Source organism: Hipposideros armiger, unplaced genomic scaffold, assembly GCF_001890085.2.
Source record: "Hipposideros armiger isolate ML-2016 unplaced genomic scaffold, ASM189008v1 scaffold_9, whole genome shotgun sequence".
Taxonomy (NCBI): Eukaryota; Metazoa; Chordata; class Mammalia; order Chiroptera; family Hipposideridae; genus Hipposideros; species Hipposideros armiger.
This window is the reverse complement of record NW_017731359.1, coordinates 3,759,202-3,773,738: the sequence shown is the minus strand read 5'-3', so window position 1 is coordinate 3,773,738 and position 14,537 is coordinate 3,759,202. Positions and strand designations below refer to the sequence as shown.

Sequence of the window (14,537 nt, the reverse complement as noted above, 5' to 3'; positions counted from 1 at the left end):
TCCCATTCACTTTCAAAGCAGCACAACAGATCATTTTTCTTTGTATGTTCCTAGCACAATTATTTCTAAAATAACAGTAAGTATAGTTTTGTTAGCTAAGCAGTTCTCTTTTTTTGGTTTTAACAGGGTCAGCAACAGGACTTACCTCATAGGGTTGTGAGGATTATTAGTATGTGTATAGTATGATGAACTCTACCTGGCATGGGGTAAGTTCCATATAAATATTAGCTGATTACTATTACTTGAATTTCATTGACTCTAAAAATCTTCAATGCTCATGTTTTCTTGCTCTTACAGGAGGGTATCAACAGAAAGATTTTATACAGTCACATCACAGCTGCCACCTGGCTGACAGTGATTATAAGATGTCATCAACTGTAAGAATCATCCCAATATCTAAAGGTTTAAATGTGTAAAAAAGGTGCACCATACTAGGATATTAGCAGTAGTATTACTTGTGTTAGGCAGAATTCTAAGATGGCTCTTGTGATTCCCGTCCCCTGGTATCCACTCCTGACTTAATAAGATGAGCCTTTCTAAAAGAGGGTCGAGGAATTTCCTAAGAGATTCATGCAGGAGAGGTGCTTTTCCGTTGGCCTTAAAGAATCAAAAAGCCACAGTATGAACTGCCTACAGAGTGGGGCAGCCTCTAGCTGAGGGCCTCAGTCCTACAACTGCTAGGAACAGAAATCTGCCAATGTGAGAGAGCTTGAAAGGAGACCCCAGGCCCCAGATGAGACCACAGCCTGGCCAACACCTTGGCTGCAACCTTGTGAGGTCCTGAGCTGAGGACCCAGTTATGCTGTACCTGAACTCCTGATGCACAGACACTGGAAGATGATAAAGGTCTGTAGTTTTAAGCTGCTATGCTTGTGGGAGTTTGTTATGCAGCAGTAGAAAACTAATACATTACTGTATCATTACTATAGAAGAGCCACTTCATGGATTGTTTTAGGTCCCATGCAGGGGGACTAACCAGAGCTGCTCAGCTATTAATAACCTCGAAAACCACATTAAACCTCTCTAAGTCAGCAGGCACCAGTCTCATGTTGACTGGTTTATGACCAAAATCTGGCCTCCTGTAACCAAAGGTCCCAGTAGAGAGCCAACAGTCTGTGCCCACCTTGGCAAGGGCATCCTCCAGGGCCCCAGTCACATCCTGCGCCAGGGCTATGGGGCAGCAGAGGCGCAGATCATTGAAGGCGACCAGAATATTGTTGAGGAAGCAGGCAAGGGGTGGGAAGTCTAAAAGCACCATGGGCGGCTGCAGGGTCCCTGGCTGAGTGACTGGCACAGCAGCAGGCAGGTTACTGCTACCCAGGATGGCTGGAGCCGAGATGAGGGTGTAGGAGTTCATTTCATCTTGGAACTTCTCCACTGCCTCCTGAATGGCTTTCTGGAAGGTGCTGACGGCCACCCGCTGGAAAACAGGAGCCAACTGGCCCCGAAAATCAGCTCCCACTCGGCTGAAAGATAGCCCAAAGTACATGCACTGGCCCAGCAGAGAGTCCAGGCGGCCACCTATCCCCCGGTAAAGGTCGGTTTCCAGCACCTGCAGGAATTGTGAGACTTTCTGCAGCACCCAGCCATGGAAGATGGCACTCTCATTAATGGTGTGCTCACCCACGGCAGGGGACAGTAATGGGTCCTCATCTGAGAAGATGGCACGGTACTGGGTGATGATATCAAACAGATGGACACGGCAGGCCTCGATGGTTTTTGTGATGTGAAAATAGGGGTCATCATTCGGGATGGCAGTCAGGATGGAACGGAGCCAAGCATCTCGGGCCTGAAGAAACTTCACCCTCAACTCGGCCTCGGTGAAGACGTCCATGCGCCGCAGGAAGCCAATGACACGGAGGCAGGCGGGGAGCTGGATGTTGGTCCTCAGTTGCTGGATCAGCTGGCTCAGCATCAGCTGCATGGACTGGCGCACTTCATTCACAATGCCCTGGCAAAATGGAGGGTGAGTCATACCATGCTGGAAAAGACACTCCCTGGAACCCATTCCACTAACCCTGAATGCTGCAGACCAACATTCCCACTGCTTTCCTGACATTTGAAGTAGATTTCCTAAAGCTGATGTGTACAGGTTCACTGTGGCTTACAGGCTCCGCCTGCTTCTCCTGCCTCACCTGCTTCCTAATGCTCTCCCCTTGCTCACTGCCGTCATCACACTGGCTGTCTCTGTATTTCTTAAACACTCCAACTTCCCTCCTTGGCCTTGTTCTTACCACTTTCTGGTTTGCGCTGTCTCCCCACATCTTCATGTGGCTGGCTCCCTCTCATCACCTGGGTCTCAGCTTCAATGTTCTTTCTCCAGAAGAGTCTTTCCTGACCACTCTCCCTAGAGTAGTGGTCTCCTTCTGCCCCATTCCCGTTTTGTTTTCTCCAGACACTTACTACTATCTGAAAGATGATCACATTGTTTTTTCATTTATTTGCCAACTATCAGCTTATTCATGAGAGCCAGGGCCTTGTCTGCTTTGTTCACACCATACTCCCAGCATCTGGATCAGTGCCTGGCACACAGATTAGGATTTCTCAGTTGGGTGAATATATACGTTTATGTTCAAGCCTTCCTGGCTGGCAGAAACTAATGTGAAACATGCAAGGAGCTTACCTACAGTTTCTGCCTAAAAGTTCAGTGATGAACACAGGACTCAGTTTGAGTCCTCTCTAGGCAAGACGGCTACCTGGATGACAGGGATGGAGGAATATTTCCTTTCCAGTCGGCGCACGTAGGCTGCAAGCTCCAGGGCCTCTTCATAATAGCTGTTCCGGACACAGGTGTCCATCAGCTGAGGGATCTCTAGGATTTCCAGGATTTCTGTGTGCCGGTTTAGAGTCAGGGTGTTCATCCGGCGGTTGGAGCTGATCTCCTCAGCCTCTTTCACGAAGTTTCTAGTAACAGTAAGGAGAATGTTGGTCACTCACTGCTCTGCACCCAAACCTTAACTATAATTACCAAGCATTTACTCTGAACTGGGCACTGGGCTGGATGGTTTATCTGATTTAATCTTCACAACAAACATATGCGGTAAGTACCCTTGAGGAAACTTTAATCTCAGAGAGGTTAAGCAATTGTCCAAGATCACACACAAATAAATGATAAAAAGATTTGAACCCAGATCTGCCACTTAACTAGCTGTGGCAAGGTACTTACACTCTCTTAACTTTCCTTACTGGTGAAATAGTAATAGGACCCGCCTGATAAGGATGTGAGGATTAAATGAGATGATGTGTGTAAAGCATTTAACAGAGAACCCGACAGAGTAAATGTTCCTTTATTAGCTATGCTTATTTTCATAATAATGAACTAACTAGCCTAGAGGCTACAAGCTTATCCCCAAGTTTCCTCAGTCTCTTAATATATTCTTAGTTACCATCACAGTCTCTATTTCTTCTCCATAATGGCACAGATCTGCTTTATGATAAAGTCTTCTATTTATTCAAGGGGATGGAAAAGTACAAAAGCTATTGTTAAGTATTCCAAGGCTCTAAAGAAAACTTAAAATTTATCATGAAAGGCAGAATTAGTGATAATAGGTTGAGGATGTAGGGAGGCAGAATATGGCTCAAAAGGAGGGTTTTTTTTTTAATAGTTTTTGCTACCCACAAATAGGATTTCTTTGACCGCTTCCTATCAGTGAAAGTTTTGGAGCAGATGACCTCCGGTTTGAGCTGTTGTGTGGATGTGTTTTGTCTATGTATGTTTGTATATGTTTACATAAATATGCATATATATTAAGCTGCCAATTGTAGACTGTTAAGTATGTCAGACCCAATGATAAGTGCTTCGCATGGATTCTCTTTATTTAGTGCTAACAACAGCCCTGTGAGGGAAGGACGTGCTGCTAGGTTCCAATTCTGACTTGGAAACTTACTAGCTATGCCCTTGGACAGCCACTAACCTCTCTGTGTCTAAACTTCCTCATACACATAGTGGGAAAAACAGTACCTACCTCGAATTCTGTTGTGAAGCTTAAATGAACTAACAAAATGCTCAGAGGAGAGCCTGGAACATGATATGTAAGCGCTTTGCAAGCGTTAGCTATCTCTATCATGGTAAACGTCAGCTATTACAGTTGTTAAAAGCCCCTTTAGCGCCGGGCCGCCACACCTGCAACTCTGCTGGAAGCTGGGCAAGCGGTCGAGCAAGCGGCCGAGCGATGCCTCCACGTCGCCAAACAGGCGGTGGATGCGCTCGGTGCACTCGGCGCCGCGGATGAAGGTCTTGTAGTTGGCGAAGGCCAAGTCGCGCGTCTGCTGCAGCAGCTGGGCCCGCTCCTCCGCCAGGCGCTCGGGCTCGCGCCGCAGCCGCTCCAGCCCGGAGCCGCTCAACTCTCGGAGGTAGCGGCCCACATCGGGCCGCTCCCGCCACTCGGCCTCCGGGAAGCGGTCCCGGAACAGCGATGCCAGGAGCCCTTCATCCTCCACCTCCCCAAGAGCTGCTGCGGTGGCCGTGGCGGAGGCCGAAGCTGAGGATGGAACTGTCACCACCGCTGCCATCTTCCTAGCAGCAACGTCACCTCCCCTCCGGCCTAGAGATAGCCGGGGCTCCGAATCTAAGACCGGAAGCAATTGGTGTACACTTCCGATCTCTATGGTTTCTTATCCGGCGGCTTTCTTTCCCCGACGGGGGCGCTGGCGTGGGGAACCAATGGAAAGCGGCTACAGAGGCGGGCTTTGGGGTTGCCAGGGAGCAGCGGGTGTCTGACTTCCGTTTCCGGCGACCGAGGCACGAGGGTTCGGTATCCAACAGCGGGAAAATGCGGCCTTTGACTGAAGAGGAGACCCGTGTCATGTTTGAAAAGATAGCAAAGTAGTAAGAGCATGCGGGACCAAAGAGGGAGCGTGTGTATGGCGGGAAGGCTCGCGGGTGGAGTTGGGCGCTGGGCCGGTCCGAGTCCGTTCGGACGCAGCCGTCAGTCAGTCTTCCCTTTGCCTGCAGCATCGGGGAGAATCTTCAGCTGCTGGTCGACAGGCCCGACGGGACCTACTGTTTCAGGCTGCACAACGACCGGGTGTATTACGTGAGGTGAGGCGGGGTCGGGTGGGCAGCATGGACCCGGGTGGGGTCCCACCAGCGTCCTTATTTGACACTTTTCTTCTTCTTTACCCCTTTAGTGAAAAAATCTTGAAATTGGCTGCTAACATCTCCGGTGACAAGTTGGTGTCGCTGGGAACCTGCTTTGGAAAATTCACTAAGACCCACAAATTCCGGTTGCACATCACAGCTCTGGATTACCTTGCACCCTATGCTAAGGTTTGTGGGGTGGTTTCCAGTCGGCCACTGGGGAATGGAGGAAGTCGGGGATGAAGGCCCCCTCAGGACTCAGATAATTGGGCAGCTTCTCTGCCATGGAGTCTCTGATAGTGCTGGGGGTCATTGCCAGCACGTGGAGATGCTTACGTGTCTTGCTTCTTGCCTATGTTTAGGCTCTGGGGCAGGAGTGCTATGTGGCTGAATAGCCCTAATTATCTCCAGCAAAGGAGCAAAGGCTGTACAAACCCAAATGAAGATGGAAAAACGAATAGGTGGCTGTGATGAAGAGCCAGAAAGAAGTCCAGAAAAAGAGCTGTTAAACTGTCCATGGGAGAAGTTGCTTGTAGAGTTGAGGGAAGAACCTCCTGGCAGTTCCCTTTAGGAGGTGAACAATTTCAGGGACTCATGCATCTTTCTTAAAAATTTTTTCAAAAAGTTAATGACAGATCCAGCAGCCAGTTTATTTGCAGGGATATAAAACTATTAGCTTTTTTTTTTTAAAGACTTTATTGGGGAATTGGGCGAGGGGACATCATTGGGGAATCGGGGAATGGGAACAGACAAGTTGCTGTCCTTTTGTTCTTCAGTCTAGTTGTGGAGGATGTCGCTTCACTGGCCCATGTTGGTATTATCATTGCACTCTTCCTGGGTGAGGCAGTCCCTCGCTGGCCATTGGACGGCCACTCATGGCGGCTCATGAAAGAACTATTAGCATTTTTATGTTTCTTGAATTTAATTCTCTTTTTTATAGTACAAAGTGTGGATAAAGCCTGGAGCAGAGCAGTCCTTTCTGTATGGGAACCATGTGTTGAAATCTGGACTGGGTCGAATCACTGAAAATACTTCTCAGTACCAAGGAGTGGTGGTGTATTCCATGGCAGACACCCCTTTGGTGAGTACTGATGGTAACTGTTAGAAAAATTAAGTATCTTTTTATTCAAGAAGGATGTATTTTCAGTCCGTGCGCTTGAGAGACTAAATTCTCAGCAGCTTTTGAATTTCTCAAAGAACTGTTATTTTTTCGTCTTTGTTATTTCTAGCCCTCAATGCATGCTTATTGAATGACTTGAGTGAATCAGTATCTCTTCTTTTGAATCCCAGGGTTTTGGGGTGGCAGCAAAGTCTACACAAGACTGCAGGAAAGTAGACCCCATGGCGATTGTGGTATTTCATCAAGCAGACATTGGGGAATATGTGCGACATGAAGAGACATTGACTTAAAACGAAATCATCGCAAGGACTTATGGCTGTGTAGAGGGGCCTAGCTTTGTTTCCTGTGTCTGTGTAGGCTCCACCATCATGTTGAATTTTATCAACACTGACCTTTTCAGGGACTTATTAGTTTAATATTCTCTCTATTATGGACAAATGCAGGCTGGATTCTTATTAAGCAGAAATGGCCCAAAAATGAAGTTTTGGATCTTTGTGTTTGTGAATACTGTGTTTTATATTTGAATCAGAGTGCTTCTTGTTTTGAGTAACAGGAACTGATCATTGGAATTGAGGACAAGAGTAGCTTGTTATTGTTATCTGTGATAACATTTCTCCAAGCTCATGATAACACAATGGATCTTCTTAATTATTTATTTATATTATGAAAGATAGATATCGCCGTAACAGAATAGTAGGCCATATCTGGGATTTTACAAATGAAATTTGGGTAAAATAACAGTTTATTCTGCTAATTTTCTATATGGTAGGTGCTCTGTGGTGTGGGAAAAACTTGGATTCAAACCCTAGTTCTGATACCTACCAGCTATATGATGCCTTAGATGAGTCATTAAATGTTAATAAGCTCCATTTTCTTCATCTGTTTCAAAAAACAGCTTTAATCATCTACCAAAGGATGGTTTTTAGAGTTAGAAATCATGATTGTAAAGCACCTAGCACAGTGCTTGGCAAATGATAGGTGTTGAATAAATGGTAAGAATTATTTTTATGTTGCACATACTGAGTATTTCTGTTACTAAGAGTAGGATTTTATGAGTATATTTTGATTATATTGTCTAGGTTTTTACAAGCTGTTTTCTTGTTCTGAGATCTGGTATGACAATGAATGTTATTTTCATCAACTTGGTTTCCTAAAACATAATTTTCCTTATGAATCTTTACTTACCTTCCTGGACTGGACAAAACCACTGAAATAATAATTCAGCTCCTCCATCCTTCCCCATGCCTCTTGAAATCATTTTTAGAATGATTAAAATATTTTTTAATGAAAAACATTTCAGACAAAAATTTTTTAAACTACCTGTATTGTAAAACATTTTCTAATGAATATACTGCTTATTTTAAATTCCAAAGGTGACATCTCTAAAAATAAAACATTTTTCAATTACAAAAAAGCATTCTACCAACTCCTGTTTTTGTTTGCAACATATAAAACTGGGTTTTATATGTTTTTATCCCATTTTTTTCAACTCTTCTCTCTTCCGAGGTTCTGTGTTAACCTCTTAGTGAAGGTTAAGGGACCACTGTATGATGACAGTATTTTGATGGTAGCATTTAGTGCATACTTTAGAAATAGCCAGTATCAAAACTTACACATTTTTATTCCTTTATTGCCATTTGCCTGTGTAGATGACAGCAATAGACTAAAACTTTCTAAGAGGAGAAATTCTTTTTGTTGGTTTTGTTTTTTGGTCAATAACTTTACAAAGCTGCTTTCACCAAAGCTTTGACCAACTTCTGCCCAGAAGAAAAGGGCCAGGGCTGTAGTTATTTTAGCTTAGCATCTTGGCTTCTTTGTGTCTGTAGTCATTGGGACATTGAAGAGACGCTTTAAGAAATACAGCTGCAGGATCCCAGAAAGAATAATGACAAGGCTCTGGGCTGTCGACCACCAGTTCACATAGTTATAGTTTGATTGGAGAAGGAAAAAATCGGCCATTTTCCTCATGCGGGCAAAGTTGTAGTATCGCCACATGTGAAAGATGTTGTTCTGTACCTTCCGTGTACTTTCCTGTGGGGCAGAAAATGAAATAAGGACGGGCCTCCTCCCTACCCCCCATCTAGCCTCACCTGTGTGCTCAGCAGCACTAACCTGTTATCTGAAAGTTGAGTAACTTATTCATATGACTTTATGATATGTAATAGGTTGGCTAGTATAGTTGTTAATAAATGGTAGTTTTGCCGTATATGAAAAAATGGCCTGCGCGTAAAAAAATTTTTTTATAATGCAAAACTTGAATGTGAAAGCTTGAGAGCCCTTCCAGAGTATCTCTAGATTTAGATATGTATTCACATCACTGCCCATCTGAGTGATGTCTTCAGCTCTTCGTGTATGGCAGAAGACTTTTTATTATAGAGCCAGGTAGTATAGTGAATACTTTAGGCTTTGCAGGCCATACAGTCTCTCGCGACTACTGAACTCGGCCATTGTTGTATAAAATCAGTCATAGACAACATGTAATCAAATCAGCATGGTTGTGTTCCAATAAAACTTCACTTGTAGAACAGGTAGTGGGCTTTTGTGCATCAAGGAGATGTAAGAAGGTGAAAAGACATCCCACAGAATGCGAGAAAATACCTGCAAATCATATATCTGATAAGGGACTTACATCCAGAATATGTAAAAGAACTTTTAGAACTTAACAATAAGACAACCCAATTTTAAAATGGGCAAAGGGTTTGAATAGACATTTTTCCAAAGAAGATATACAAATGGCTAACAAGCACATGAAAAGATGCTCAGTGTCATTAGACATTAGGGAGGCAACTCAAATCACACATACTATTTCATACCCACTAGGATGGCTAATAAACACAACATGTGAGGTTGTGGAGAAATTGCAACCCTCGTTCATTTCGGTGGGAGTGTAAAATGATTTAGCCACTGGAAAACAGCAGTTCCTCACAATTAAACAGAGTTACCATATGACCCAGCAGAGTATATTACTATATATACAGAAATGAAAACATGTGTAACACAAAAACTTGTATGCAGATGTTATAGCATTATTTGTGATAGCCAAAAATTGGAAATAACCCAAATGCCCATCAGCTGATGAATGGGTAAATAAAAGTGATCTATCCATACAATGGAATATTATTCAGCCATAAAAAGGGATGAGATATACATGCTCCAACGTGGATGAACATTGAAGACATGCTAAATGAAAGAAGCCAGACACAAAAGGCCACATTGTATAATTCCACTCATATGAAATATACAGAATAGGTAAATTGGTACAGACAAAAAGTAGACGAGTGAGAGCTGGGTGTATGGGGAATGGAGAGTGATGAATGGGTATGGAATTTCTTTGTGGGGGATGAAACTGTTCTGGAATTGGATGCTTGTGATAGCTGCAGGACCTCGGGAATATGCTAAAAACCACTGAATTGTACACTTTAAATGGTGAATTATATCTCAATTAAAAAAAACCAAACAGGCAGTAGGCCAGGTTTGGCCTGTGAGTTGTAGTTTGCCCACCCCTAGTATAAAACAAATGAGGAATTTCGAGAGCTCCAAGTCTTAAAAATTAAAGGTTTGAAATCTCCTTACCTGTTTGGTTTGTACCCAAATGAGCCCTCGGTTCAAATGATATTACTCCTATATTTTTAATCTTTCCTCTAAATTTAAAATCAGTTTCTCCCACAAAATAATTACCTCAATTGCATCCAGAGTATCATTCAGTTGTTTTCTTTCATTCTGTTTGTGGTCTATTTCAGGCCCCTCATAGAAGACTCCAAAATTGAGGTACACTTGCACAGAACCAAAGTGATTTTGCTGATTGTTTAGACAAAGTTGATAAAAACCTGTAGGAATTCTTAGATCATTACCAAATTTTGGTCCCCCACCCTTTGCTGCTCTCCCACCCATAGATTTCCTTGGGAATGTCCGTTCTCCAGTGTTAAATGTGCGCTCTAGCACCTTCTTTTTACTTAGCAAGTACAAAGATCCAGTTTTTGATGTGGAAGAAAGACACTGATCTTACGTGAAACTTACTTTACGAAATGTTATTTATAATTGCTCTGCCAAATACTACTAACTAGTTCTATACTGGAAAGAAAATAACATCTTCCCTCTTTTTCAACCTAAATTCCCATATCTCTTGCTAAGGAATTTCTCAACAAATTGTGTTGAAACTAAGAGCATGGTGTTTGCTTCTTGTTCACCATTAGAGCTGGGAGATACCATCTTGAACTTGAAACTAGGGGAAAAATCAATGTGTTGTGAGTGAAAGAAGCCATCCTGCCAGAGTAACTAACTGCAAGGTGGTCTGTACAGGGACTGATGGTTTGGGTTATGTACTGGTGCTAATTTTCAACCGGGCTTGCCTCCCCTTGTGTGAGGGTGGGGGTGGGGAGGGAGGCGCCGGGTTAAAAAGGTGTGGCATTGGATCTGTCGAAATGATTGGAGGGCACTACTGGCATGGAGTGGCCAAAGATGCTAAATATCCTATAATGCTGAATGAATATGCTGTGCTCTACAGTGAACTATTGTTTTATGCTCCTGTTGAGAATCACTGTTGGGAAACATCTTGTTTTGCACACCTGGCTGGTAGAAAGGGCAACTAAAACTGGTGCTCTCCAGGGTGGGGACAGGTTCCATCTGGCTGTAGCAATTTGCTGGTGACTAGGGAAGTGTTTTGTTGTGGAATATAGGTATTTTTCATGACCGTGCATTTCTTTTGTTGAGTCTGTTTTGTGGTAACTGGCTTAATTATTCTGATTACTGGAAAGAGATGCTATCCCATCCTAAATTTATTAATTGGAATTCTGTGTCATAAATGGGTCTGTTTGGTCACTTTCTCATAATCTGGTCATTTGGAGATGATGAGAAAATTGAGCTTCAGTTCCCTGGTGTTATAATACTTTGTCACCTGGAGACTCTGTCCCCAAAGTGCCAGTGGACTGTGGCTTAATATCCTTGACTGTCGGCAGTCTTCAGGAAAATTGGTTTTTGGTGTTGAAGGCTAAATTTTTTTCTGTTTTACCATCATTATGTGAAAAAGCCACGGCTTTTACATCTCAGGTACTTAATTTCAATACTTCATCATTTCCCCAATTTCAAAGAAACCTATGATTATAATAGCTGTGGTGACGAAAACAGACCTGTCTCTTGAGTAGAGAAGTTAATCTGGCCCCGAACATTCTGAGAGTTTTCTATGAGGAAGCCTTGTGGGGTATGTGCAGTGGCGGTAACATGCCAGTCATGTGACATTCCCAGGGTCCGCTGAACCTGCCAAAACACATTAAAGGAGAAAAGCCCCTGCTGTATCACCAAGAAGCTTGCTGAGTAGTCAGATTGACATCCCATGATCATCAGCATAGTGGTTCTGTTAGGGATGTACTGCCTAACCTCCTCTGGGAATTTGAATTGAGACAGTAGTGTTGGGGGCGGGGTGTGGGGAGGGACGGCAAAGCTGAACATTTTGCCATGTTGGAAACAGTATTGCAGGACAAAGAATTGCCCCAAATACCTCTAGCACTCCCGTTAAGACATGTCACAGACCATGCAGCTGGGGTGTATATCAGTTGGTGTGTATGATTCTGGTTGTAGAGTTCTTGACTGAACGTGCTTGGTTTTGAGCTCCCTGATGTTGGCCCAGACTTGGGCTTATTTGATGGATGACAGCAAATAATGACACTCAGATAGGCACTTGTCACCAGGCTGTGTCTTTATAAGCCCAGGCTACAGTATGCTGACTAGTAGCTAGTTTTCTATGGCAAATTTAGAGATAAGGAAAAAGCTCTGCTAAGTTTTAAGTTACAGTGGAGTGGGGTAAGAGCTGTATATATAATCTATTACTGTGTAAACAAATTAAAAAGTTAACAGGTTTCTAAGATAAGAACAAAGGAAATGGACAGCCTCTAACTTCACTGTTGAGCAGACTGTCCTTGGGCGCTGAGGTGGAAGACTATGGGATGGATGAAAGTAATGGGCCTGTGATCAGGCAACTTGAAAACATTTACCTTCCTAACACGAACAGGGCTGAACAGAGAAACCTTGAGCCAGTGATTCTCCAATTTGCCAGAATTACCCCTAAAGGCAGAGAGTGAGTGTTGCTCTCCCGCACCTGTAAACTGACGCGTCTTTCTTTGAAATCTCTGTGTCTGTCTCCAAAGTTCATGTGACTTTCCATTTGACTTTGTATCACCATATCTATATTTTAATATTTTTAAAATGTATTCTCTTCCCGTCACCTCCAAATCCCAGTAAATGTGATGATTACCTCTCTAGGAAGAGGCACCCTGTTCGTCCGATGCCTTTGAGCACATTCTCATAGACCCCAATTTGAGAAGCCATATGTTTTAGTGATTATTCATCCGAGAGTTTCTGTCTAACTGCAGGTCCATTTCATTAACAAGTGGGGAATCACAGCATAACAGACAGCCAGAACCTCATGTTAGGCTAAAACCTGCCTCACTTTACAAAAAGGAAACAAAATACAAGTCCTCGGTATGGCCAGAGGAGCCCAAGTACCCACCTCATAACTGAAATAAAAGTATCCAGTCTGGTGGGCAAATTGCCAGAAGCATTCTGTGCCTCCTGGAGGGATCATGATGGCAAAGTCATATCGATCTGCTCCCCGGAAGAGCGGCTGGTCCCCAAAGCCACTAAGGGGTTCTGTCTTCTGGCTCCCAGCAGAGGTCACTAGGTTCAGAACCACCAGTCCAGCCCCAAAGAACAAAGGGAACATGCTGGTTCCTGGAGACTCCTCTGCAGGTGAACTGCCTGCAGCCCAGTGGAACCAAGTAGTTTTAGATAACTGCTGGGGTAATCATTAACTGCACGAGTCACAGGCCAGTTTCAGGGCCACACAGCTATTCCATAGAACTGGCACAGTTACCCCCATGTTGGGCTCACAGGAAGAGTTTTTGCTTTCACCTCAAAACCTCAGTGGCTTACAAACCTACTTCATGGGTGCTATTGTAGACAGAATCTACTTCAGAAGAGTATTTCCATCCTTGCTTTTGGCTGTCATTTTTCAGTTCTTGGGAATAAACATTGAGGAAATTTATTTACACCCATCTGACTCTACAGACAGAAGTTGGTTGGGGAGGTTTTTCTCCTATCAAATTGCTAGAGGATACCTATTGCTCCTATAAGACACATGAGGCAACATCTGTTTCGATGGATTCTGCCCAGCGCTACCGTTGAGAGAGCAAAGCACACCATGAAAGTGCTTGCAAACATTTAAATGGATGAATAGAGTGAGCGAAAGACAGTGGTCAACCCCCCCACCACCTCCCCCACACACACTGCTAGTCCTCCTCATCTAAAGCTAGCCAAAGCAACTTAGAGCATTATATTGTTGAAACCCTTAAACTTTCTTCTTTTATCTAACTCTTTGGCACCCACTGACTTCATGGCCAGCACTGAGCTAAGAGATTGACCTGCATCTGACTTTATTCTCAGAACAGCTCTACAAGGGAGGTACCATTACCTACTGCGTCGTAAGAGAGGAAATGGATGCTCAGACTCCAGTGGCTGGCCCACCATCCTACAGCACAGCTGGCACAGCAGGGGCTTGAGTGGGCCTCACGCTCTTACCCACCAGGAGTGTTCTGTCAGTCTGAGTCCTGACTATGTCTAGATGTTTTTATTTCAGCCATAATCGTAAAAAACAAAACAGCTTAGCAGCTAACCAAGCGTTGTTTCAGAATTCATTGCATTGACTCCAAGTGGTGATACTTTAACTGTCACAGCTAATAAGCAAAGCACAGACTTCATAATTGTGTTCAGTTCTCACGGAGGCCAACTGATATCACAGCACTGGAGGCATGGTGGCCCTGCAGCAGTCTCTATGAAGTGAAGACGGGAGAGTCTGGGATCATTCCCAGTGCACAGCAGCACAGGTACCCCCACCTGAGTCCCACCACTGCCACAATCCTAACACTACTCGTGTCGTGAGCAGTGACTCAGACTTAGCAAACAGTCATCAGTACACGGTAAGTTTTATATTGTAGTTCTATAGAAGCGGTAGGCTTTTTGAACACATTTCAGTAATATAATAGAAATAACACTGAAGTTATGTTAAAAAATGTTAATGGACCTTGCATTTTTCAAATTTGAGAAACACTGATTGGGACAGTCTGCTCCCCTAAATGCAGTGTCATTCTTCTACCCAGAGAGCACCCACCATCTTAACGATGAGAGAGCTGAGAAAAGCGTCTGGATCCTGATTCAGTTTGGCGGGAAACCACAACTAGCTGCAACCAGATTGAGAGGAGGTGGCTGGACTGAGAGGAAATCAGGATCTCACTGTAGTTTCACTTGAGGTTAATTGATAGAAAACCAGTAGTACCAAACTCCAAAACA

The 14,537-nt window shown here is 43.9% G+C and overlaps 3 protein-coding genes across 3 annotated transcripts; 1 reads left to right on the top strand and 2 right to left on the bottom strand.

Annotated features, from left to right (window-relative positions):
* Positions 1-10: 10 nt before the first annotated feature.
* Positions 11-4,592, bottom strand: COG8 (component of oligomeric golgi complex 8). Its single transcript, XM_019654618.1, has 3 exons — positions 4,124-4,592; positions 2,697-2,904; positions 11-1,951 (listed from the first exon to the last, which is right to left on the bottom strand). Exons 1-3 carry the CDS (start codon positions 4,510-4,512, stop codon positions 986-988), a joined length of 1,563 nt encoding a protein of 520 aa, XP_019510163.1. The 5' UTR covers positions 4,513-4,592; the 3' UTR covers positions 11-985.
* Positions 4,593-4,722: 130 nt separating this feature from the next.
* On the top strand, positions 4,723-7,537 carry NIP7 (nucleolar pre-rRNA processing protein NIP7). Its single transcript, XM_019654638.1, has 5 exons — positions 4,723-4,828; positions 4,955-5,041; positions 5,131-5,269; positions 6,021-6,161; positions 6,371-7,537. The coding sequence occupies exons 1-5, from the start codon at positions 4,773-4,775 to the stop codon at positions 6,488-6,490; spliced, it is 543 nt and encodes a 180-aa protein (XP_019510183.1). The 5' UTR covers positions 4,723-4,772; the 3' UTR covers positions 6,491-7,537.
* A 289-nt stretch (positions 7,538-7,826) lies between these two features.
* Positions 7,827-14,080, bottom strand: TMED6 (transmembrane p24 trafficking protein 6). The gene is made up of 4 exons (XM_019654629.1): positions 12,703-14,080; positions 11,327-11,453; positions 9,879-10,027; positions 7,827-8,231 (listed from the first exon to the last, which is right to left on the bottom strand). The coding sequence occupies exons 1-4, from the start codon at positions 12,913-12,915 to the stop codon at positions 7,998-8,000; spliced, it is 723 nt and encodes a 240-aa protein (XP_019510174.1). The 5' UTR covers positions 12,916-14,080; the 3' UTR covers positions 7,827-7,997.
* Positions 14,081-14,537: the final 457 nt, after the last annotated feature.

What these genes read in the sequence shown, in the direction of transcription:
- NIP7 (XM_019654638.1), top strand. Translation starts at nt 4,773, where the DNA reads ATGCGGCCTTTGACTGAAGAGGAGACCCGTGTCATGTTTGAAAAGATA. An exon ending in GACCGGGTGTATTACGTGAG is followed by an intron (nt 5,042 to 5,130) that starts GTGAGGCGGGGT and finishes TTACCCCTTTAG; the next exon opens with TGAAAAAATCTTGAAATTGG. An exon ending in CCATGGCAGACACCCCTTTG is followed by an intron (nt 6,162 to 6,370) that starts GTGAGTACTGAT and finishes TTTGAATCCCAG; the next exon opens with GGTTTTGGGGTGGCAGCAAA.
- TMED6 (XM_019654629.1), bottom strand. Translation starts at nt 12,915, where the DNA reads ATGTTCCCTTTGTTCTTTGGGGCTGGACTGGTGGTTCTGAACCTAGTG. An exon ending in ACTTTTATTTCAGTTATGAG is followed by an intron (nt 11,454 to 12,702) that starts GTGGGTACTTGG and finishes GTGTTTTGGCAG; the next exon opens with GTTCAGCGGACCCTGGGAAT. An exon ending in ATACTCTGGATGCAATTGAG is followed by an intron (nt 8,232 to 9,878) that starts GTAATTATTTTG and finishes TCTGCCCCACAG; the next exon opens with GAAAGTACACGGAAGGTACA.
- COG8 (XM_019654618.1), bottom strand. Translation starts at nt 4,512, where the DNA reads ATGGCAGCGGTGGTGACAGTTCCATCCTCAGCTTCGGCCTCCGCCACG. An exon ending in AGCTTCCAGCAGAGTTGCAG is followed by an intron (nt 2,905 to 4,123) that starts GTGTGGCGGCCC and finishes TACTGTTACTAG; the next exon opens with AAACTTCGTGAAAGAGGCTG. An exon ending in CCTCCATCCCTGTCATCCAG is followed by an intron (nt 1,952 to 2,696) that starts GTAGCCGTCTTG and finishes CCATTTTGCCAG; the next exon opens with GGCATTGTGAATGAAGTGCG.